At 39.9% G+C, this 26,441-nt stretch overlaps 1 protein-coding gene and 1 non-coding gene across 2 annotated transcripts in view; both read right to left on the reverse strand.

The window, feature by feature from the left end:
- The window catches only part of LOC134211686 (homeobox protein araucan), a 106,415-nt gene extending 100,116 nt beyond the window's left edge, over positions 1–6,299 (reverse strand). The window contains exon 1 of the mRNA XM_062688814.1: positions 5,492–6,299. Coding sequence (XP_062544798.1) covers positions 5,492–5,590 — 99 coding nt within the window. The 5' untranslated portion in view covers positions 5,591–6,299. The remainder of the gene's footprint in view (positions 1–5,491) is intronic.
- Positions 6,300–24,967: 18,668 nt separating this feature from the next.
- Positions 24,968–25,042, reverse strand: Trnaa-agc (transfer RNA alanine (anticodon AGC)). Its single transcript has one exon. It is a non-coding gene; the product is annotated as a tRNA-Ala (tRNA).
- Between the last annotated feature and the right edge of the window lie 1,399 nt (positions 25,043–26,441).

The raw sequence follows: 26,441 nt of genomic DNA on the forward strand, positions 1-26,441 counted from the left end.
TTTGCGATTTTCTTTGTTTGGGGCGGATTAAACATTGCGATTCTGGAGCTTCGTGTGGACTTTTCATAAAAGAAAGGCAAAACCTGTTCTGAATCATAACTAGCCATGATAACAAAATTACCAAACTTGTATACAAGTGCGAAAAAACAGAATCGGATAGGCAGCCCCCACCGAGAAGTGATGATTTTCGCTTTGGTTTCGCTCATTTTGTGCTGGGGACCACACAGCTGTGTAGAACAAGTTGAAATGCATCATCAGAACCAGCGTTTGAAGCTTTTTAAAAAAAAATTATCATGAGGTATAGCCTCCCGAATCAGTTCTTTATGACAACTTGCGAAAAAAAACTTTGACGGTATGCGTATATGTATAAAGAGATGATAAGTAAGAGGCTTTTTATTCTCTTTTGGATTCAATCCCTGGTTTCGAGTCAAATACCGAACAATACTTATATTCCGAATTCTCACGTTTATAAGACCATTTCAATTTAATTCGGGTAATTCTTTCTGTAGGATCATGTATTCATTTACAATCTTCGTCCTTTGCGATGATGCCATGCCTTCAAAGATGGCTGCAATAATGGCCGGCTGCTCTTCATTTCAAAAATTCAAGAAAACGTAGCGAGCACTCAGTATAGCGAACTCAAAAAAAATCCAATTCTTGCTTATTTGCAGGATGCTGTAAGAAGTATATACATCATTTGTTTGAGAAGCTTAAATAAAAAGTCCATTTTTTACAATTCCGGAAGGATACCGACCGACAAAATTATTAAATGGAGTAGATTCTTTATATTTCTTCGGCAACTCATATATGTAACTATTTACGTTGGGTTTAATCACCCGAGCAACACAAGTCAGACAAAAATGGTTGCACAACTTGATTATGACCAAATCTGGTCACAAATGAGTTGCCGTAACCTATGTGATACATGTGTGCTGCTAGGGCAGAAGTTTGCTTCAAGGAAATGTTTCCGATAGAAATCAGTTAATGACAAAACATATAACTAAAGATCTCAATAGTATTTTTGAAGACAAGTTTACTAGCATTAAAATCAAAAATACTACATATACCAGTGTTCAGCAGGGCCGATTTTCATTCAAAGGGTGACTTTGGCAAACTAATATTGTACCCCACCGATCGATTGAGTTGAAATGCAGTGAACTACCTTACATAAAGGCTACTGCTCCTGTACTTCATATCATAGCTTCAAAGAGATGAACATATCCCATTAAAAACAAAGCAATGTTAGCAAAAAGAAGCGACGAAATTGGTGCCGTGAAATTACACAATTCTCGCTTAACTTTTCAAAAGGACCTAAGTAAATTTTTTTTCATGAATTAATTTGAATACTGCAATCAATAGCTTTCATGTTGTTCTGTTGATTGCGCTATTCAAATTAATTCATGAAAAAATGTTACTTAGGTCCTTTTGAAAAGTTAAGCGAGAATTGTCCTATTCAAATGTTATATTCCACACTTCGTATTTTTGCCTTTCGAATATACTAAGTATACGTAAAAGCTATAGGATACCAGATATAGATATAGATATAGAATCGACTCAGCTCGACGAATTGAGGTAATGTCTGTAAGTCTGTATGTGTGTGCGTGTGTACAAAAAAATGTGAGTCACACTTTTTTGTACTTAGCCTTATCCGATTTGCTTGCAACCGGTTGCATTCGACGCGAAATCCTCCCTAATTTTTCGCTATTGATAAATGACCCAATCAGCAATTGCGTTCCAGAGTTATTAAAAAAAACATTGGTGGAAAAAAAATCAAAAATTAACAAATAAATTGTTTTTTTTTAAACTGTTGCAATGCATTCAAATGAACGCAAATAAATGTAAATTGATGGAAGTAACAGAATCTTTCTCCCTAAAGTGTATTTTTGACTTCTCTTATGTGCATTTCTTGTTAATCTTATGTGTTTTCTTGTTTTATAATACACGACAAAGGTATCATCACCGCTAGGTGGATTGTTCTGGGTTTTTTATAACCTACTTAGTGGCTATTAGCACCCAAATAGAAGTTGATAACATTTCAATCAATGGTTCTCTAGATTATTCCAAAACAAAAAGTTGATTTTCTGAAGCACGATACTGCAGTCAATGCTGTCACGAATCATGTCAAAAATAAGAAGTCATTGTACGAATCATTCTTTCTTTTCAGAGAGTACACAACAATAATTCCCCTAAGAAAATATCGTCTACAGTTTTGCCTTTTTTCGGAAAATATTCAAAAAGAAGGACTATTATTGTAAAAGGGGACATGTTCTTCTTAAGGATACCATATGGTCACCCTAACTAAGCCACAAGACACACAAATGAATTACTTGCGGAAACAGATTCACTCTGATATTCATTATTTTAAATTACGGCGGGCACATTTGTGAAAAAGTAATTATGCATTCCAAGCTATTCGTTAAGAGCTTTTGATGTGACTAAGGGATTCTGAAAAGCTGTAAAATTCGTTGGAGTTCTATATAGACTAGAACGAATATTTAATATTTAATGGAGAGTTCAAAACCAGTATTTAGGTTATGAAGCATATGGATGTTTCGGTTACAAATTATGTTATTTGTTAGTTTGATTTCTTTAGTTTCACCTCGATTCAGAAAGACAAGGTCATGGAATTCCTGTAGCAGACTTGTGCTTGTGCATTGATCACAAGAAAACCCACGTTTTCTCATGATCCATATACTATTAAGGCTATTTATCTCTTTTCACTGACGTTATGCAATTTTGGAGCAATCGCAAATTTTTGACAATTATCTATTTTAAAGCAATGTGTATTTTGGCATTTCAAATTTTTGGTTTTAAAGCGTTTTTTAGGTGAAATTAAAAAAGTTTTTATTTCAAAATTATAGCTTTTGGACATGTATTTTTTTTTAGCAAATTGATCTTTAATATAAGGCCGTTTGTAATAAATATGTATATACTAGCAGACCCGACGAACTTTGTTTCGCCTAAAATTGATTTATTGTCTGATAAGTTCTCGAGTTATGCAGAAATTGCTGGTTCATTTGTATGGGAGCCCCTCTTTCCAAAGAGGGGAGGGGCTTCGAATCATCTTAAGAACCTTTCCCGGCCCCAAAAACCCCTCCATACAAATTTTCACGCCGATCGGTTCAGTCGTTTCAGAGTATATAAGGGTCAGACAGACAGAAATTCATTTTTATGTATATAGATATGTATATAGATTTAAACATGTGCAAATGCTCATCGAGAAGTGGGAAGAGTGCGTAAAAAAGTTTTTTTTATATCATTATTAAGGAGACTTTCAGCCCTAGGCTGGCTCGTCTCCGAGGAAAAAAATGTTATACTTTTGAAAATATAGAAAAAAAAATCGTCGGATTCAATTCACCAAGTAATTTTTCTTCCATTTCTTTCCCTGAGCTTTAACAATTTATCACCCTACCAGTGGACAGATTTTAATACACTTCTTTAAAAATCTAAATCAATATTACTTATAACCAAATAAATTTAAAGATTTTAATACAATCATCGTATTAAAATCAAGCAATTCTGTATTATTTTGATAGAGTATCTAAATAAATAGGCCAACATTGTTTGTATTGGAACCTTCTTCTTCTTCATCATCTTCTTCCTCTTTGGCTCTACATTCCAACTGAAACTTGGCCTGCTTTTTAGTTTAGTATTCTGTCAGCATTTCCTCAGCTATTAATTGAAGGCTTTTCTATGCCCGCTATGATCAGGGTGTCGATAAAATTTCCTATCCGAAAACATCCTAGATCGGACCGAGAATCGAACTAGCCATCTCTGGATCGGCAATCCTACGCCTTTGCTCGCAAGGCTAACTGAATACCCAGGCTTATAGAATCTGTATACAATATGTATGTCAATATTTTGTACAGAAATGTAAGATTTGTTTCTTGGGTGTAGTTTGTGCTTTATTCGAAGCTAAGAAGGTTTTCAACGTATCAACCGATTGGGACCAAATTTAGTAATGACAAAATCTAACCGTAAATGAAAACTGTTGCAATAAAACTCTATATTTACGAATTCGAATTACTATACGAAACATTGGCATATTTACACACAAATTGGCAGACTTTCGCTCATATATCCTATGTATGGCACCAGTTTTCAATCACAGAATTATAAGAAAAGGTAAAAAAACTGAACACAGTATATCAAGTAATTACCACAATGGTGCTGTATTATTTTTAACAGGTCGCCGAGCACCATTGTTATTATTAGTCGGCCTCGATGGTAATGCGTATCATAGATAACAAAATTGAAAACAATGAATTGGTGAATCCTAGCTAAAATCCTCTGATGATGTCAGGAATTGGAAGTACATTACAAGTAATAATTTGTATCATTGCTTTTAACGCACTTTTTAACGTAACGGATTTTTTTGAAATTTAAGCAGGTTCAGTTAATCCAGCCGAGTGGAGCAGTTATAATATTCAAACCCGTATTTGTGTGGCTTATGTAGCACTGAATAAAATCTACAGGCGGAAATAGAAGCGAATCCTGATTAATACCAGGCATATGAAGCCTTAACTAGAAATCAAAGAAATGGATAAATGCACATTTTTTCGGGTTTGGTGAGATTTTTTTTGTCTTTATTTGAGATGTTTTCAGCGCTAGGCTTACTCACCTCTGAACGAGAGAAAGTTGATTCATACAAATAAAGATGAAAAAACCTTTATCTGAATATCAAGCTATTAAAGGTAATTAAGGTATGTAAGGTGTACAACAAAAACACTCATTGCTTCTATAGCTGACGCAAATTATGCGTAGTTTCACTATATGTTCATCATATCTACAGCCATTTAAGTAACATCGTGCTGCTAATGAACTAATTACAGCCTTGATAGGACTGATAAAATTTGCACTCGTATAAAGTACGACGAATAACAAGCAACACACTAATTAATCCATCAATAATCGTCACAGCCATTGCTACACAATAGCGACAACAGCGGAAAACACTTTTTCAACGGTAAGCAATTATTACTCTTGTACAGTGCAGATAAGCTACTTGTTTTGACACGATTAAGCTTTTTAGATTCGGAGGTGTTGCGAAATACACCTAAAACAGATAAAGGAACACATGTCTTCCTGGGAAACATTGTTCCACACTCCCATTGTCACGGCGATGGCCTCCGATATCGCAACGTCTCCCGAGAGACAAATTTGAATTCTCACACATCAACAGACAGCATGGTCACTGTTATTGAGGCTATCTCTTCTGGTTGCATCATTTCGGCACCGAACACCAGGCGACAGCAGTTCTATCAAACATTTTTGAACGTTGTACCACATGTTTTCCAGGCGCTGTTGCCTGAGCCGTTGAACTATGATGTATTATGGCTAGCAATTGTTCCTCGACCGCACCTCAACTACGGCAAATAACGTTGATAAACCGGCGTGATGGATCACTTCAAAATTGGACCGACGTGTTATCGGCTACCCGTGGTCCGATTGTTACGATTCAGACAGAACGACGACTTCAAATCACACTCACCTGGGTTGTAGGCGATCCTCGGAAAGGAAAATGTGACATGGTTTTCTCTCCGCCTGGAATGCTGGACCGCCGTTCACTACTCGTCACTGTTTCGATCATTCACTCTGTAGTACCTCTTCTTTCCGAAGACGGCGGAAATTGAACTTTTTCGACTTTTATCGTAACACAACCCAGTGGAAACTATGACACAACTTTTCTGGTGGTTTTTGTTTGTTTTCACAATTTTGCCTTTGGCTGGCGTTCTATCACTCAAATCTGCTGAAACAGCATTCCCTCCTACACTCAGCTGAGCCTAATCGGTTGAGGCAAGAACACGTTTGCCCAATGTCGTATAGCTTTTCACTGTCATGATTTCTTCTAATCACTCACAGCTCATTTTCTTTCAACTTGTGCAAATATTAATCCTTCATTTTTGTCCACAGTATATCGAACTGCAACGGCATTGATGCATTGTTAGTACCACGGTGAGAACTCGACAACTGTTACGAACGAATCACGCAAAACCGGCGCACACAACCTGAACACGCTGATCGGAATCACAATCAAAAATCACGCACGTCGAACGCAATCTGACAGCATTAGCTCTCGACACGGTCCTGTGTGGATGCGCCGAAACACCGATCCGAGATACGGTAGCCGTAACTTTACTGCCAATAGCTTGTAATGTCACCTGGTTGATAATTGCCACTACACAAAACCCCGTCGAATCCGAATGAAACGACGGCTGCCTACTCTTGTTCGCTGCTACTGCCTGCTGCACTCGTTCTCGCGCACGACATACATAACAACACAACAAAACACTCTACAATCAGCATTACAACTGTCGCTACACAAAGGCCCGAGACCCGTTCCGAGCTCACAAAACCGGCTGCCCGTCAAAAAGAGGAGGTAATGGTTGACACCTCCTCCTATTTTTCTCGTTTCACCTAACACTTTATTCCAATTCTTTTCCGCGCTCTTTTTCTCTCTCACTCGTTCACGCTACTGGCCCAACTCCACTCAATCGCATCCATCCAAAGAACAAACACAACCACATCCACAGCGGCAACCATTCATAAGAAAGCTGAAATAAAAGTCAAGATCCCCAATTACCGGCCCATTGAGCGAAGCGAGAGAAAAAATTGATGCACCTCTCATTAACTCCCACCCAGCCCGCGAGTGCATACAATCGCACCCAAGCTCGCTACATACAGTCAAAGTCAAGCGGATTTTTTTTCTCACTCTCAATTCTCGCCGTCGAGTTTTCCACTATTCTTATGCGATCGCATCTTTTTCTCGCGGTACAACGGTGCCGCACACCAAGCCGCTTTCCAACCAAAACGCAGTCTGAGAAAATAGGAAAACATCGCCAGTGAAAACATCGACTTTTATGCTCTTGCGTTGAGAGATACCCAGAGAGATGTGCTCTTGGTGTAAGTGCGCGTGCTCTCCTCGGGAGCGAAGTTCGAATTTATGCATTGCTTGCTTTTGCTTCTACAATCGGGTTGGGTGGTGTTGGATGGGAAAAGCTGCTAGATCGGGGCGATTTTATGTTTGGTGGCATTTTTCTTGTTAGATTTTTAATACAGTCATATTCACGCTAGAGTTTATCGGTGTTTGTGCGCGAATTGACTTTGTTTTGTCAGTGATCATAGAGTAAGCTTTTTGTAAACAGTTTAGTTCCGCGAATAAGAGGCAGGGTTGCTGGTTGGAACGTTGTTTTGCAGGCTTTTTCCCAATATGACTTTTATTGCTAAAACATTTAATTGTTGACAAATAATCACTTGTTGCGCACGAGAAGAGTTTAAACAGTGAGATGTGATCCAATAGTGTACTCTTACGTTTTGCAAGTACATATATGAAATATTTTGTAGGACTCATGGCTCTACATTCATATTGGAATTGAAAATTCATTTGTACTGTTTTTCTAAACTTCTCATCGCGATTGAAAGCTTTCTATCTCACATGAGAGAAGCAACATGAATTCGCAATATCGTACGCGCAGAGTCTTAAGTCAACATTGCCGGTACAGAGTGAGATCGATAAGGACGAAGTCAACGTAACTATTGGTTCTACGATGAATGCAAGGAGAAGAACGCAACGTGAGAGTTCGCGCTGCAGTAAGAGATCCGGAAGAACGTAGAATGTTTTAGATTGAAACCTCCCTTATGTTATTAGAAACACACCTTCAATACAGAGTCGGAATATGCTGTCCTTGATACTTGGTTATTTACAACATTTACAGATTTGATGTTCCTTCTCCTAAGCTGGCTGATGGTTGACCATAGGCTACCATACGCTATTGTGCATACGAGATAGTCTCCTATTCTCCTCTGCATCAAACAATTCGTCCATTTCGTTGTTCAATTAAAACAAAGTCAAATTTCAATATTATTTCCAAAATCTAACAGGTGCATTTGTGGCCCCGCGCTTGTTGGTGTTGAGCGTTCAACAAACGACCACCAGTAATTATCTAATAATAAAATCTCCCGCCAAAATGGCAACACTGTTCATTCTGTTAGTGGCAAATAAAAATACTCAACCAGCCAACCAACACCGGTGGTCACATCTTATGGCTGTGGAAAATCGCCAGCGACTGGGTGGCACAGTTAAAGAGCGAGAGGGTAAAATCGTGTGGTTAATTTTTGTCAGTTGGTACATCAGTGTGTACGTGACAAACATGGTAGATTAGGTGTGCTGCGTTGGCTGCTCCTGTACTGTTTGACTGTATGGATCCTTGCGCTGCAGCAGCCTGGGTGTGAGTTTTCTCAATGTTTTGTTATGTTTTCCCGCTGGGTACTCTGCGCTCTCTGTCACGCAGTACCTCCCCCCATGGTTATCCTATGCGTCGCGCGTGACACCAAAGACGACTGTGACAGTCTTCAAGCTGTCCTGAGAAGCGCCAACACCATTCGCGGACACAGCGGGTCCTGTGGTGAGGTGACTCGTACCAGAAGCGGGAAGCTCAGTAATCTCCGCGGGGAGATGCTCATTTACTGTGCAGTTCTCTGTTTTTTTTTCGATCTCAAACTGTCCCTACCACAACCAACCCAGGGCCACCAAGTATACTAATCATAGCCATGTAGTTGGTAAGATTAATGTAGATATGTGTAATATAAAAATTACAATGGATCCTTATTCCCTTGCATCTGATAGATCCTTTGTTGTGGGTGTAGTACCGCAGCAATCTTATGCCAATGGTGTGTGAGCGGGTAATTTTATTTTTTATCGATGGGTCTGCATTACCCCTGTTTTTTTATTTGCTAGTTTTTTTACTAGTGTTTACTCGATGTTAATTTTTAATGGAAGCTTTGTCAATTTTAATGATTGCAGATTATGTACGAACAATTTTATCGTGTATTGTGTGTGTTTACACTAACCTCGCGCGGTGTTTGTGTGCGCTTGGTTTCGCGTTTTCCACGTTCCATTTTCCATCGCAGATATCACTAAATGGGAGAGGATGGAATATCATTAATTCTTGATTTATTATTTCCAGCTTTCAACGATTTTCCCATTCCAACGCTCCCGCAATGCCGTTCATGTTTCGGTTCAGGCAAAAGAAAAAGTGCCATTCTTATTGTTGTTATATTTCATATCCAATTGTAATCATATTCAGTGCATGCCACCAAATTAAAGAAAGGAAAATAAGTATAACAATAATAACTAACAATGGCGCTTGACGTTGGATGGAGGCGGCGTGGCGCTTTCCGCCGTTTGCGGACGAGTGGAGAGCAGGGTAGAGATGGAACCAAGGATGGAACTGACATGAGTATGATGATGCCTTCTTTTGCTACCGTTTGCCGACGGTTGCGGCGGTGACGCCTGGATAAAGACAATGGGATCATGAACACCAACCGCAAATAACAACGAAGCCTGCTGGAGGGGTGTGGAAGGTGCTACAAAGTTTTGGACCGTGAATCAATCTTCTTTTAATAATTCCCATTCCTCTATTCCATCCGCCATTTCCTTACGATATATTCTTGAAACAACACACTGCTAACATTAATTATCCATTGTTGGAATTTTCTGGTTTTATGAAATTATGTTAGGCACTCCCGAGCGACCAACTTTTGCTGCTAGTTTTGTTTCACTTAGTTACTGAATAGATATTACCTTTCGTCACGATATTTGAATTACTTTGATAAGTCGTTTTTGGCTTTCTCGTGCGCGAAATGCGCTGAAAGGTTATGCGTTCACGTCAAAAACGAATTATCGATCAGAGGCCCGTGCATGTATAGTGTATGTTTATCATGTGAACGAGTGCTCCCTTCCTTTGGGATTTAAATGGGTTTTGTTCCGCAGTTTTGATTTACACGATACGTGTCCCCCATGTCCCTCATGGGGCCCTCCTTAGCCGTGCGGTAAGATGCGCGGCTACAAAGCAAGACCATGCTGAGGGTGGCTGGGTTCGATTCCCGGTGCCGGTCTAGACAATTTTCGGATTGGAAATTGTCTCGATTTCCCTGGGCATAAAAGTATCATCGTGCTAGCCTCATGATATACGAATGCAGAAATGGTAACTTGGCTTAGAAACCTCGCGGTTAATAACTGTGGAAGTGCTTAATGAACACTAAGCTGCGAGGCGGCAATGTCCCAGTGCGGGATGTAATGCCAACGAAGAAGAAGAAGTGTCCCCCATGTAGAACCGCCTTCATTGCAATGCATAAATATCCTTGTCCTTGCTCATGTTGAAGTAAAGCTGATTTTTTTCGTATTATTTTAAATAAAATAATTTAAAATTTTCATTATACTGTAAAATATTTTTATTAATCATTAATTCATTGTTAAACATTGAATAAGTACATGATTTTCCAATTTCAATATACAATGATATCTTGAAACACTGCTTCTTGCGGTGTACTTGAAATCAAGAAAAACAGAAACTCCGCCAAGTAGATTAATCTGTTTTTTTTGTTCCGATGTGTTCGAGTTGCTCTCTTCCTTCGACATTTGAAATGCAGATACAAAGCTGCAAGCATGATAGCATTTTAAATTATATTGCAGTTTCAGTGCTTCTCCTTTTTATCATATTTGATAGCTCTATGTTTGATTCTACTGAAGGTTAGCCTTCTTCAGCTTACTGTTCTTATCAGCTTTTCTATAGTTATTGATTGAAAAAAGCACATACATTGTACCACTTACAATGCCATGGATTGGATTATATCGCCTTTATTTTCATCGGAATGATAATTTATTTAAACTCCCTTAACTAAGTTTGTGCAACTAGTTGCAAAAGATGATTTGTTTCAGAATGATTTGTACGTTACTACTTACGAATGCTGAAAAATCGAAATTTCGATGTCATGTTCATCACACTATTTCATATACTATATATACTATTTGAACCAGGCTTCCGCATCTAACTCTCGTAGCTTGAAAAAAGCCACCATGTCTCGGGCGCAAAGTGCAGTGCACATAGACAACTCTGAGTTGCATGAGATGTCAACAATTGTCAACAACACGAATTTATAAGAATGTTACTAAGTAGTAGTTAAGTCTTAATAATCGAAAATATCCACAACAACAAAAGAAACGTAATTTACTTCTAAATTATATTAATGCTGTTCACGTTGAAATAAGAAACAAATTGTTGATCTCGATGCAAGTAAAATCAATATTGATCGTATAGAATAAGTTTTGAATTAGTTAAATTCACAAATCATATTTTTTCAACTCCTGATCATATAATATCTGGCTTACAGTTTGTGTTCGAGTGATAGAACGGCCTACTTTTCCATACCAACGAAATGGAACATTATGAACATTATGCAACGAAAATGAGTTGCATAATAGTAGTTTTTGCAATTCCTGATCATAATACCTGGTTTACAGTACGTCATTGAGTGATAAAACAGCCTACTTTTCCATACCAACCAAATGGGTGCTTTAATGATCATTATGCAACTCAAATGGGTGAGCCTCGATGGATAAACGTAGAACTAGTGCTGAAAAAAAAAATCATCTTTTTGCAACTTTTTGCACAAACTACCATTGTTGCTAAAAGATGATTTTTCCGGCACGAGTTATATATTTCAACGAGGCGAGTTGGATAAATACTACGAGTGCTGAAAAAATCGAGATTTGCACACGCTATTTTTTGCAATGACGAAAAATGGGCTTTAATATGATAAATCGGAACCCAAACGGTACAATCTAATTTACTTTACATGATTATTCTTACCAATAAGTCATGTTGCTCCAGAGAACAATAATATTCCATGTTATCGTTACTTGACAAGCCTTGAATCGATAAATGAACTTGCTTTTGGAAAATTCTGATGTCATGTCCATCAAACTATTTCATTTATTACGCGACGTAGAGAATACACTATTCGAACATTTAACCAAGCTAATTCAGAAAAATGTAGTCATGGAAATACAGTTTTGAGGTTAGTTTTTGATGATACCACCCAAATGAGTGCTATAATAGATTTTTTGCAATTCCTGATCATAATATCTGGTTTACAGTTCACCTTTGAGTCATAAAACGGCCTACTTTTCCATACCAACGAAATGGGTGCTTTAATGACCATTATGCAACAAAACGGGTTGCATAAAATCCATTATAGTACTCATTTGGGTGCTATAATGAAAAACTAACATCAGAACAGTAGTTACTGATCAAGTTTGGGTAAGTGATGAAGTAGTGTATTCTCTGCGTCGCGTAATAAATGAAAAAGTTTGATGGACATGATATCACAATTTTCCAAAGGCAAATTCATCTATCGCTTCAAGGCTTGTCGACCTATGCAATGTGGCACGATAACATGGAATATGATTGTTCTCTGCAGCAGCATGATTTATTTGGTAAAAATGATCATATGGAGTAAATCAGTTTGTATCGTTTTGCGACAAATTTACCATATTGAATTCCCTTTTTTGTCATTGCCAAAAAAGCGTGTGCAACTCGTTGCAAAACTCGATTTTTTCAACACTCGTAGTTCAACGTACAACTCGTGCTGAAAAAATCATCTTTTTGCAACTTGTTGCACAAACTACTATTATGCAACTCATTTAAGATGTATAATGTTCATTAAAGCATCCATTTCATTGGTACGGAAAAGTAGGCCGATTTATCACTTAAAGACGAACTGTAAACAAAGTATTATGATCAGGAATTTCAAAAGATTCATCATAGCACTCATTTGGATGCTATAATGGAAAACCAACATAAGAACTGTTGTTACATGCCCACATTTTGCTCCATTAGCTTGGGTAAGTGTTGTAGATGTAGTAGATGTCATTTAACATCAACAATTGCCAAATATTGCTTGCACCACTATGGGTACACTGTTCCTTTAGTGGAGGTAAAAATTAATTTTGGTTCCCATAGTGGTGCTATCCATTGGTTTCTTATGAGACTCGCCACTATTGGTACAGTTGCACCACTATAGGTGCAAGGGAGTCAATTTTGTTAAGGAAAATCATTGTTTTCAATAGTCTTCCAAGCGAAATCTTAGGATAAGTTGCATTTAACAGGATATTTAAAGCACGACGCATCAACTGAAACCATCGTAAAGTGTATAAATATGATGAATTTCATTAAAACCCCACTACCTCCACTATTGGTGCTACCTCCACTAAGGGTACGGTTACCCTACTATTAATGTATTGATTGAAGTTGCACATGGATCAAAGCTGACGGTAGACTAGCCCAAGACTACGCGCAGCAGCTGGAAGTGGCACTCCTAACGGAAGAGCAGTTAAGCGCAGCGTCTCTTGAAATGGCTGGAGAGTATCTAGATTCGCCATTGGAAGCACCGCAACCGCTGCACTAGGCAAGGTACCCCAGGATCAAAGAAACGACTGGTATGACGGCGAATGTTAGCAGTTAGTTGAGGAGAAGAATGCAGCATAGGCGAGATTGCCGCAACACCGCACGAGGGCAAACGAGGCACGATACAAACGGGCGCGGAACAGACAAAATTCGATTTTTCGGAGGAAAAAGCGCCAACAGGAAGATCGAGACCGTGAAGAGACGGAGCAACTGTACCGCGCTAAAAACGCACGTAAGTTCTATAAGAAGTTAAACCGTTTACGTAAGGGCCACGTGCCACAGCCCGATATGTGTAAGGACATAAACGGGAACCTTCTTACGAACGAGCGTGATCCAAAGGTGGCGACAGCACTACGAAGAGCAGATAATGGCGATGTGGCAGACAACGGTGGCGGTATGGTAATGAACCTGGAAGCAAGCGCGCAGGACATGCGACTTCCGGCTCCGAATTACCAGAAAATCTAGGAGAAATCTGCCGGCTGAAAACAACAAAGCCCCTGGAGTTGACTAACTACCAGGAGAGCTGTTTAAATATGGCGGTGATGCACTGACTAGAACGCTGCACTGGGTAATTGCCAAGGTTTGGGAAAATGAGGTTCTGCTGCAGGAGTGGATGAAAGGTGTCGTGTGTCCCATCTACAAAAGGGCGATAAGCTGGATCGTAGCAACTACCGCGCAATTACATTGCCAAGGGGGGGCAGGGGGGGGGGGGGTTGTCGCCCCCCCTAAATTGTGGAAAGATTGGACGGGTACTGAAATGAATTCCCTCAAACATGTGCACTTTACGATCCAATCATATACAGAAATAGGTGGTTGAAATTCAAAAGATTCCCAAAACTTATTAGGGCATCCAGGATCCATAATATATGAAAGTTCAAAACAACTCGAAACATTTCGGACTCAAAAATTCTCCTTGAAATCCTTCTAGAAGCTCCCCTGGGAACTTCTGAATTCCTCCGGAAAGTTATCTACAAATTCCTCTGAAAATCGTTCGAAAATCCTTCTCATGTAATTGTAATTCCTCCTTATCTAGAAACCCCCCACTCATTTTTTTTAGGAAATTCACGAGGAAATTCCTTGAAGATTTCTTTTCTTCTCTCCAAGATTTACTTCTAGATATTTCTTCGGCTATTCTCTCTTCAGGAAGAATCCGGCATTTCCTTCAGGCATGCATTCGAGAGTTCCGTCAAGAATACATACGGAATTTCTTCCCAAAATTCTACCAGAAGTTTCTTCAAAAATATATGACGGAAATCCTCCGATTTAGCTCCATAATTTTACTTGTAAATCTATAAGAAATTCCTTCGGAAATTCTTCTAGGAACTTCTCCGGGCATTCCTCTCGGAACTCTTTCTTTAATTCCTCCGGGATTACTTCCAGGAAATTTTCCGGGAATACCTCCTAACATTCAATAGCAAAATCATCTAGCCTTCCAATCTGGAATTCTTTTCGCAATTACTTCAGAATATCCTTCAAGAAATCCTCTAGAAATATCTTCATGAATTTCTCCTGGAATTCGTCCAAGTATTTCCCCAGAAATTCTTACAGGTATTTTTTCGGGAGTTTCTTCAGGTACTTCTCCAGGAATTCCTTCAGGAATTTTCCCGGGAGATTTTCCACGGAAGTGTACTAGAATTCCTTCCGGACTTCACTCGGAATTTACTCGGATATCTGCCAAGAGTTCTTCCAGAAATTTCTGCTGAACAATCCGCAGGGATTTTTTTCAGCAATTCATCTGGGAATACTTTCAGGATTTCATCTTTGAATTTCTGCATTAATTCCTCCTGGTATTTTTCTGGGAATTCCTTCAGATATTTTTTCGGAAATTCCTTTAGGAACTTCTCTAAGAATTATTTCAGGACTTCCATTTGGGAATTCCTCCGGAAGTGCTTGTGGGAGTTCCTCCGGGAGTTCTTCCAGGAGTTTTTCCAAGAAATTCTCCGGTAATACCTCCTGGAACTTTACAGGGAATTCCTGGACGATATTTGGCAGGAATTTCACGGGAAATTGGATTTCGGAAGTTCATTCAGAAATATTTTTTCTCTTCCTCTAGGGTGTTCATCTGAAGTTCCACCAGTAGTTCCTTCGGGAATTCAATCAGGCTTTCTTCCAGGTATTCATTTAGCATTTCTTTAGGCATTTATCTACAAATTTCTCCAGAAGTTCCATGGAGAATTTCTCTGGGAGTTCTTACTGGAATTCCTCCGGAAGGTTCTTTTAAGAATTCTTCTTTAAGTTCCTCCTGGAATTCTTACGGAAGTTCCTTTGGGAGTTCATCCTAGAATTCTTACGAGAGTTCCTCCAGGATTTCCTCCGGAAATTCTTCCTGTAGTTCTTCAATAAATTCCTCCAGAAGTTCCACCGGTAGTTCCTCCGAGAATTCCTCTGATAATTTCTCCGGAAATTCCTATAGAAAATCCCCCGGGAGTTCCTCCGGAAATTACTCTGGGAGTTCCTCCGGGAGTTCCTTTTCAGAGAAACACCCGGAGAAACTGCTGGTGGATCTCCCGGAGGAATTCCCGAAGGAACTGCCGGAGGAGCTCCCGTAAGAACTCCCGGAGGAATTTCAGGAGGAACTACTAGAAGAATTCCTAGAGGACCTCCCGGATGAGCTCCCAGAGAAACTATCGGAAGAACTTCTGGAGGAATTTCCAGCTTAATTTCTGAAGAAAGCCTAAATGATTTCCTGAAAAAAGAACTCCCGGAGGAATTTCCGGAGAAACTCCCGGATGAATTGCTGGTGGAATTCCCGGAGGAACTCTCGAAGGAATTTTCTGGAAAAATTTCTGAAGAAACTCCCGGGAGAATTTTCAAAGAAACCCCGGGGAAACTATCAGAAGCATTCTCGGAAACAAGAGAATTCATCTTATAGACAAATCTCGTCCCTTTGTTGGGGTTTGTAGCTGGACCAAAGCCTAAATAAATTCCAATTCTGCCGAAATTCCCGGAAGAATTTTCAGAGGAACTGCCGATAGAACTACCGGAATAATTCTCGAAGGAAATCCTAGAGAAATTGGAAATGCCGGTGGAGATTTTCGGATAAACTCCTGCAGGAGCTCCCAATGGAAATCTTGAAGTTTCCACCGGAATTCTTTCAGGATTTCATTGCGAATTAATCTAGGAATTCCTCCGAAAATTCCATTGTTGATTTCATTTTCGGTATAATTTCTGTATAAATTTCCGGTGAAAATCCTGGAGAAATTCTTTGAAATTTTCACAAGAAATTATTCGAAACAATTCACGTAAAATTTTATGGAATTTACACAAGAAATTCGAAGATTTTTCGTGAAATTCTCAGGAATGTTTATTCTTATTCTTAGTTTCAATTCTGCGAAATTTCCACGGAATATGCTTATTCTTAAAAATTATGGGAAACAGCACGAAATTATTTGAATTATTGCAGGGAAGTTTGCAGAACTTATAAAGAAGTTCGTGAATATTTTCTTGGAGTAAATAATGGTGGAATTTTCGGATCAATTCCCGGCAAAATTTATGGTGAATTTCCTGAAGACACTGCCGAAGAAGTTGCTGGAGGCATTCCTAAAGAATCCCTGATAGAATTTCGGATAGAATGCCAGGAGCAATTGTCGAAGGAATTCCTGGAGAAAGCTTGCATATTGATTTTTCTGCCTATTTTATAATAAATATTATTTCAGAAAGGATTTGTTTAGAAATTCAGATGTATGGTTCTAGTTTTCTTAAACTTATGGAAGAATGCATAAGACAAGACTTATGGAAGAATGCAGGATTTTTATAATAATTGTTATAGCCGATTTTATATTCTTTCTGAATACTAAGTTCGTTAATATTTTTCTCACTTTATTTTAAAATATCTGATGAGCAATAAATCACGCATTTTTAAATCCATTATTGTTTCGATTTGGTTTCAGGTGTTAATATTCATGTGTTTTTATAAAACTACTATAAAACTATGGTTTAGAAGGCCAAAAAAGTTGCCCCCCCTCCTCGAAATCCTAGCTACGCCCATGTACATTGCTGAACGCCGTCTACAAGGTACTCTATCAAATTCTATGCCGCCGACTAACACGTTCGAGTAACATAGTTCGAGTTTCAGGGACATTCTCGCGTCCCTTCGAAACGCGCAGAGGGTTACGGCAAGGTGACAGTCTTTCGTGTCTGCTATTCAACATCGCTTTGGAGGGAGTAATACAAAGGGCAGGGTTTGACACAAGTGGTACGATTTTCAAGAAGTCCGTCCAGTTATTTCGTTTCACCGACGACCTTGATATTTGAGAGAATTAAGGAAGCCTACATCAGACTGCGAAGCCTAACGGATTGGACTAGTCATCAACAGGTCGAAGACGAAGTACATGATAGGAAGAGGCTCAAGGGAGGCCAACAAGCCACCCACCTCGAGTTTGTATTGGTGGTGATGAAATGCTAAGGGCTGAGAGACGTTGCGCGTGCTACTTGGGTAAGGTCAACTCTTTATAGGGTATCTGTTCCATTATCAATAACTGCTAACAGTTGAAAAAAATCACAAAATCACAATCAATTTTTACAATTGAATCGGTGCCAGCAAAAGTGGTACATAAACCATTGTTGTCAATTTTGTGTTTTTATACCAACGGCTTTTGTTTGCAAAGATCTAGTAAGGGAATAACGAAAAAGTGATTTTTGGCAACTAAAGCTGGAGATATGCACATTTTATTTTCTGGTATATATCACAATGGTCATTACGTTGCCAGAAAAAGTGGTACATGTACAGTTCCACCCACTAAAATCAGCTTATTAAAAAGAAAATTCGGTAACATGACTGTTTTTACAACAGATTTTAATCCTATTTTGAATTTCGCTGGCACCGGTTTAATTATTCCTTCCCGAGCAACACACATGTTGTAAATCAGTTTATAATACTCATATATGACCAAATTTGGTCATATATGAGTTACTGTAACCAAATCAACGTGAATTGTGCTGCTAGGGTTTGCTTGTTTTGGAGGAAATCAAAGGTGTTATCGTGTCATATGAATATGTTTTATCGATATGAACTTGGTTTGCGATGATTTGATTGGTCATTTGGCATATAAAACACTAGTGCGACAACTGGTGCTATAGCCACATCTGGTACACCTATCCTATCAGATTGAACCGTACTTCTTTGTAGTTTTTGTCCTGAGTCATTTTTTTTCATTACCGCTATTTAGTGTCCACCCCTCAGTGCTGGAATACGAATACCGTCGGTACGATGAGAGATAAGGACTAGCGGGCGGAGGACTTCGACAAGGATCTGTTTATAAGATAACTTAATGCAGAAGACCTGATGGAAACGCTATCGAGACTGGAGCTAAGAAACAGCCTGCGGCAAGATTATGGAGAAACGACACAATTGCCAATCTTCATGTACCTGTCTCAGATAATTTTACATGAAGCTAGAGCAGCATTCAAACTGGATATTAAAGTCAGCAAGTCCAACTACTTAAAGGAGTTGTGCCGAGAAGTTGACGCTGATCGCTAAAATGTGTCCGGACAACCTAAAGATCATCGTGGACGGTCTTTTCCCGAAGCATAGTTCTACCACGTGGTCGTTTACACCGAACAAAGATGAAGATCAAGTAATCATTATTACAGGTATGCAAGTCTCCAATGCATTGCAATGTCTGTCTGGATGGAATTCCAAATGTGGCTCGCGACACTTGTTTAGAATGGTGCTGCAGAAGTGTTTAGTAGATGGTAACTTTTAGACATTTAGACATTTAGGAGTGATGGTCGACAACCGGTTGAATTTCAACACCCATGTTGACTATTCCTGCGAAAAGACGCGTAAAATGATCAGTACGCTTGCAAAACGTCTCGGAGGTCCGAAAAGCAACAGTAGGCGTCTTCTGGCAGAGGACATAGAGTGCTATCAGCGCAGGGGAACCAGTAATGCTAGGAAAATGTGGTTTTGGGGTCATCCACATAGTACGTCATGTCTCTAAGGGGAGGCGGGGCTCAGAGCAGCGTTACGTTTCATACAAAAATATTAGAGGTTTGTTACCAAAAGCGAGGCGAAGAGGGAGGGGGGATGGTTGAAAATTGAAAATTTTTGGCTTGACGTACTTTATGAATCTTCCCTTATTATTAAGCAGACGTAGTGTTCAATCCCGAATAGTGAACCATTGCATTGTGTGAGTAAGAAGTAATTCCTTGATATTGGCCTTTCTTCATTCCTCAAAATCCATGACGCGTTGGTGCAGTGTCATTGGCATGTTAAGCAGCGGGTTGCCAGCTGCACGTCAGTGGTCTTCTGCCCTATATCTGTCCAGACAGGATATGTTGAGCCACTGAAGGGATACACCTCAACACCGGCACCACACACCCACAGAGCACCGAGTATCATGCGCCCCCTTCGGTTTAATGGAATGGAGCTGAAAAGGTGTCCAACAAAAACGCACAGCTTCGCCATTACTAGTGATTTTCTCTCCTAAAATAGATATTGACTTAGACGTAGACGTACATGTTCATGATTGAATTAGAGGCGAAAGTGTAGATTTGATAGTTCCGTTAGGATACGGAAGGCATGAAGAATGTTTTTTATAGAAGTCGATTTGAAACCGAGCAGAGGGCAAAATTTGTGATGGTAGGTACATATCTCACGACCTTCCTTTCGCCAAACACCCCTAAGGGGGAATATATTAGTCCAATATTTATAAGAACGAATCGTACTTCACTTTTCTTTACTTTTTGACTTTGGTTTACAGAAATCTAAGCCTGCTTAGAACAGCGCTATAAATTCTGTACACAACAGATGTCAAAATCGATTACCATAGTTGATCCGTAGCTATAATAAAAAGCTGGATACAGTTTCTGTCCTGACGCGGCTGTTTCCGTCAATAACTTCACCGGTGTGGCCATGCGTCGTCACCCTTCTGCCCGTAATTCTCACTCAGTCTCACAAGCAGAGAATCCGCACTCAAGCAGATTTTCGCTGAGAAATCGATTTGTGGGAAGAAAAACGGTCTAATGAGAAACAACCATTTTTCCCTCAATTTGACTCTCCATTCAAGCCCCATGGAAATTTGGGCTTAGGGTTGTTAAAACACTGTTATTAATTATATGAGCCAATGTTTAGAATGTGGCTCATAATAATAATATTAAAATTTGGTTAGACTGCGTGATAGAGGTAGAAGCCAAGAATTTGGCATGCCGCTCTTAAAGATGTATTCCCTGTAAGTGATTCCGTGATGAACTTTTATTATTATCAAAATCACGTAAATAAAGATGGAAAAACCTATTAGCGCATACAAGTTTGATGTCTTCAATATTTTATTTACCGCTCCAAATCTGTCTAAGGATACGCATAAAGCCTGTCCACGTTAAATTTCGGACACCCATCATCCCACGCGATTTTTAAAAATTTTCAAAAACCACTGAGGAGGTCAATTTACACGACAGTGGAATCTCTCCGCTCTATGTTATTCTTTCAGCGGGTTTTCCTTCTTGACCAAAGAGATAAAATAGCTACAAATCAGTTGGACATTGTCTCAGTGTCCGAAATTTAACGTGGACAGGCTTTACGAATTCAACGGCATTACGATATTAATTTACTACGGCGTGCATCAACTTTTAATTTAATTCATTGCTGTGTTTGTAAGTAAGTGCTTACAAACTATATCCATGTCTTATTCTATCTAAGCATTTGCATAAAATTGGCATCAAATGTTAATTGCACTTTATATAATTACCCACCTCCTTCGAAACCGTGCCCTCTCAGTTGTGGACTAATTTCTCATACGTGCAAGCTTCGACACTTCCACACTTTGGTTGTACCTACGGTCAATGGACCACTTACTCCGATGGTGGCGTACACATAAGCACTCATGGAAACAAGAAAACAAATTTCAATTTCTAATTCCTATTCATTTTATCCCTGCCACGTCCTCGTTGTCACTTCGAAATAAGTTTGAACATTTTATTTAGTAACACAACTACCGCTTTGTCCCTTCTTGTCCGCTTCTCGTCCCACTTTTGCGAGCTTCAGTCATGAGCAATGGAGCGTGGTTGTGTTGTTTGAATAGGGGCAATAACATTCACATTTTATTCTAAAACGTGCAATGTTGCTTGGTCCGGACTTTGTGTCATCGCCACAAACAAGAGTCTTGCTGTCTCGACTCGAGCTCGCTTCACCGGGGACTTTACAACACACGACCGGCGACCGACCGACTCGAACTGCTAGGGGATGATGATAGTAACACGACAAAACTATATATTTATAAATGGAGACAATCAACTTTTCTGGCAACTGAACATTAATAATCTACACACTCCCCGTTGGTCTGGTCCACTGCCAGAAGGTCTGAACGAGGCATATTGCTTTCGGATGCCACTTTCAGACGATGTAACTATGTTCTGAAGAGACATCGAGATGAAATGCTAATGCTAATATTTTGGATGTAACTGAAGGAACGTATGAATTCAAATTGAAACTGCCGACATCGGTATATGGAGTTTTAGTTTCATTTGGGATAAAATGTTTGCATGGTCAATCATTTTCGATAGGGTATATGGCTCAAACCTTAGCCTATTATGCTGCGGTTGAGCATACTTATTGTTGTACATCAGTATATATTGGAGCTCTAACCAATATTATGCCATCCAACGACTTGCCTATCTTTGCTTATTATGCCGATAATTGTCCACAATTTCTTATCTAAGCTACCAAAAGTGTTGAGCGAAATGGATGAAATTTTGGCTAAATTTCCCAAAATTGCTTTTCGTGGAGCGATGATCAGGAGAGATTTTCATTGTTTCAAAACGTAAATGCTTGTGACGTAACGCATCAACGGAGAAATCCAATTATACACCTTATTCTAGGCATATACTTGCTTATTTACTTTCTTTTACTTACTTACAGAATAAGCGATCCTGATCCATTATATCGTCGGATTATTGTATGAGCAAATGTCAATATAATCGATTAATTTTCGTCGGGTTACCGTTAGGAATGTTTTGATTTTCGATTTTATACTGCTGCTATGAATCAAAATCGCATGCCGCTCTTCGGCAACGAGTGCCGCCAATATAATCCAAAAACAGTTTTGGATAATCGTGTCGCTATACTAAAGGAAATAGTGTAATAAATATGTTAGCTAACATAGTGTGATTGTTATTCATTCATCTGATGTGCAAAAATAGGTTGCCCTGGTTTTCAATTTGTTGGTTTTTGATTATCTTTCGATTATCTACTCCCTCAAACATACTTTGAAAATAAGTAAGTTCATTCAGAAAATTCCTTAATTGAGCAGAAGAAAAAACATCTGGCCTGCTTAAATCGTTCAAACATGGCTGCTAAATACCATCCATCTCAAAGTGATTTTTCACGCAAGTTTATTGCGTTTATCAGCCGAAAAAGTGTAGTGTAACTAAAATGTGCTCAATACACTTTTCTAAAGCAGCGGTGATGAATATTTTCCTACAAAACGATGTGTTATCCCTAAATGATTGATTTATGTGCGTGATGAACCAATACTTTATCCAATGCCAATATTACCTCCCGTAACCCTATGTTTAGGCACGGCAAATGCTGGGTGAAGCGTACTATTGGTACTTCACGTACATGAAATAATAAAATAGACCTCATCTTGCGGTCCTTAGCTTCTTTCCGAGCAACTCCTATCCCTACATACTCGTGACGCTGGCCGGGATACGAGAAACCTTAGGGAAGATCGGGTAACCAATCCTGGTGGGAACTATGGTCGTATGCTGACAGGGAGGGGGGAGTCAAATCTTACTGAGCGTCTGTTCTCCATGTTAGGAGAGACTCTTAACAGCGTCTGTTCTCCATGTTAGGGGCGGCTGATCATCGTCTGAGTGTCAGCGAAGGTCTCTATGTGAAACTGTGCATGATCCTCCGGAAATAAGAAGGAATGGTCCTTCGGAAACTAAGGGGGTTAGGTGTCAGGCAAGCCAGCCTTTTAAAGAGCACACTCAAAGGGAGCGCTCACCGGCTGACGATCGAAAACGGTTTGGTTTCGCCGCCTCCAAGAATGTGGCCATTGGCAGCACTTACTTCCAACACAGCCTTCCGTATCGGTACACCTAGAGATCACCACTGCAGACATAATCACAAATCGACCACGTTCTGATTTATGGACGGCACTTCCCCGACATTATCGACATCAAGACATATCGTTGCGCTAACATCGACTCTGATCACTATCTGGTGATAATTAAACTCAAAACTATCCGTTATCAACAATGTTCGGTACCGACGACCGCCGCGGTACGACCTAGAGCGCAGCATCTCGAGGTAGCGAACGTCGGAAATGCGGAACGAAGTCGACGGAACGATTGGTTCGATGAATAGTGCAGACATATTCTGAAGGAGAAGGACGCAGCGTGGGCTGCAGCAAGGTATCCGGGAAACCGTGGAACGTTTTAGACGGAAGCGGAGACATCAGACTTACCTTTTTCAGGAAAAGAAACGCCGCCTGGAAGAAGCGAAATGCGAGGAGATGGAACAGCTGTGCCGTTCTCAACAAGAACGCAGGTTCTATCAGAAGCTTAACGCATCCCGCAAAGGCTTCGTGCCGCGAGCCGAGATGTGCATGGGTAAAAATGGAAGCATTTTGACGAACGAATGTGTGGTGATCGAAAGGTGGAAGCAGCACTATGTGGCAAATTTAAATGGCGCTGAGAGTACAGACAGTGAAAGTCAAGGCAGAGGAGGAAATGACTACGTCAATTCAGCGGACGATGATAGCCAACCAGCCCCTACCTTGAGGGAAGTTAAGGATGCTGTTCGACCAAAACATGATGGTCATTGCCGGTGCAGAGCTCTTCTGTCTACAGCACATCTAATGCAGTGCCCATCTTTTATACGGTAGTTTTTACATCACACAACGTAGGATAAGTTGATCGTGTCTAGTCGTAATGGTCTTCCGTAATTAAATAAATATGTGAAATGTTTGTGATTTTTAAGTTATTGTCGTGCGGAGAAACCGAACCCTTTCCTACCACCTGATTGATCAGATGCCATCAAACAGGTAAAGATTAATGAAGCAGCTGGTAAGGATGGTATCGGAACTGAGCTCATCAAGCTGGGCTCGGAAAATCTGGCCACTTGGCTGCACAAACTGATAGTCAGAATCTGGGAAACTGAACAGCTACCGGAGGAGTAAAAGGAAGAGGTCATATGTCATATGTCTACAAGAAAAGCGACAAGCTGGAGTGTGAGAATTTTCGAGCGATCACCATCCTTAATGCCGCCTACAAAGAAATATCCCAGATCATCTTCCATCGTCTGTCGCCAAAAGTGAATTTACGGCCGCTCGACAACGGACCAGATCTTTACTGTACGGCAAATCCTTCAAAAATGCCGTGAGTACCAGGTCCCAACGCACCATCTGTTCGTTGATTTCAAGGCGGCATACGACACTATAGACCGCGTAGAGCTAAGGAAAAAAAAATGATAAGAACAGCTTCCCTGGTAAGCTTACCAGACTGATCAAAGCAACGGTGGATGGTGTGCAAAACTGTGTGAAGATTTCGGGCGAACACTCCAGTTCGTTCGAATCGCGTCTGGGACTAAGATAAGGTGATGCAATTTCGTACCTGTGCAACATTTCACTAGATGGTGTGATACGGAGAGCTGGGTCTATCAACCATGGTACGATTTTCAACAGATCCAGTCAATTTACAATGTTATGGAAACTCATATGTGAATATGTACGTTATGTGGAAGATATTGATTTGAAAAATGTATTGAGGTAACCACTTTCCTTCGATGGGACTCGAACCCATGACCCTACAGTACGCTAGACTGGTGCTTTAACCAACTAAGCTACGAAGGACCTCCGTCGGCCTTCGCAACCTAGCGGCTACTGAACGAGCTCGAGATTCCCAAATTGGACGCATAGTCAAATCACTCGCAATCCATTTCTCAAGCCAATACTTCCACATGTGTATTGTACACGTCCACATTAGAGGAGCGTGAGTATTTAGAATGTCTGGCGGCTATACACATTCTTCATCAGCAACGGTACTGATCAAGTGAGGTTGTGTAAGCATTTGCCAGTCGGTCGTCAAGCTCAGACCCGACCGCATTGCGTAGGCAAGAGCACGCAACTCAGGTTCAGTTCAATCAAAGTTAATTGCCTATTTCCGGGATTAAACCACCCGACTTGGACGTTAATTTAATTATGGAAACATATGTTATGGAAGATATTGATTTGAAAAATGTATTGGAGGTAACCATCGAAGGGAAAGTGGTTACCTCCAATACATTTTTCAAATCAATATCTTCCACATAACGTACATATTCACATATGAGTTTCCATAACATTGTAAATTAACGTCCAAGTCGGGTGGTTTAATCCCCGGAAATAGGCAATTAACTTTGATTGAACTGAGATCCAGTCAATTTATTTGTTTTGCGGATGACATGGACATTGAAGGCCGAACATTTGCAAAGGTGGCAGAAGTGTACACCAGCCTGAAACGTGAAGCAACAAAAGTCGGACTGGTGGTTAATGCATCGAAGACAAAGTACAAGCTTGTGGGCGGAACCGAGCGCGACACGGTTCGTCTGGGAAGCAGTGTTACGATAGACGGGGATACCTTCGAGGTGGTTGATGAATTCCCCTACCTTGCATCCTTGCTAGCGACTGATAATAATATTAGTCGTGAAATACGAAGGCGCATAATCTGTGGAAATCGGCCTACTACGGGCTTCAGAAGAAACTGCGGTAAAAAAAGATTCACCACCGCACCAAATGTGTCATGTACAACCAGAGTGTAAAATAATCGAAAATTTTTGGTGACGTGCACCTCTCTTCACTTGTCAGCTCACTTCCAGACACATTCGTAGTCGGCTCTGGACTGTCAATATTCGATTGAATATTACGCGTTGCAAGAAAAATTTGGATTACTGAAAAATCCAAACCACATTGAACGGATATTTCCCTGGTAAATGATCATAGACAGCTATGCCCAACTATCGTAACATTGTTTACTTTCAATGCAATGTGTCATTCAGTGAAATAACTACACAAAGTTGACCGAAAGCGAATAATTTAAAAAATGCTTAACATTAACTCAATCACTTCTATTACTTATCGTAAATAGTTCATATCCTCCGTCCCCACTAGGACATTACCGCCTTGCAGCTTAGTGTTCATTAAAATCTTCCACAGTTATTAACTGCGCAATTTTTAAGCCAAGTTACCATTCTTGCATTTTTATATAATGAAT

The sequence above is a fragment of the Armigeres subalbatus genome, chromosome 2 (assembly GCF_024139115.2).
Source record: "Armigeres subalbatus isolate Guangzhou_Male chromosome 2, GZ_Asu_2, whole genome shotgun sequence".
NCBI classification, from domain to species: Eukaryota; Metazoa; Arthropoda; class Insecta; order Diptera; family Culicidae; genus Armigeres; species Armigeres subalbatus.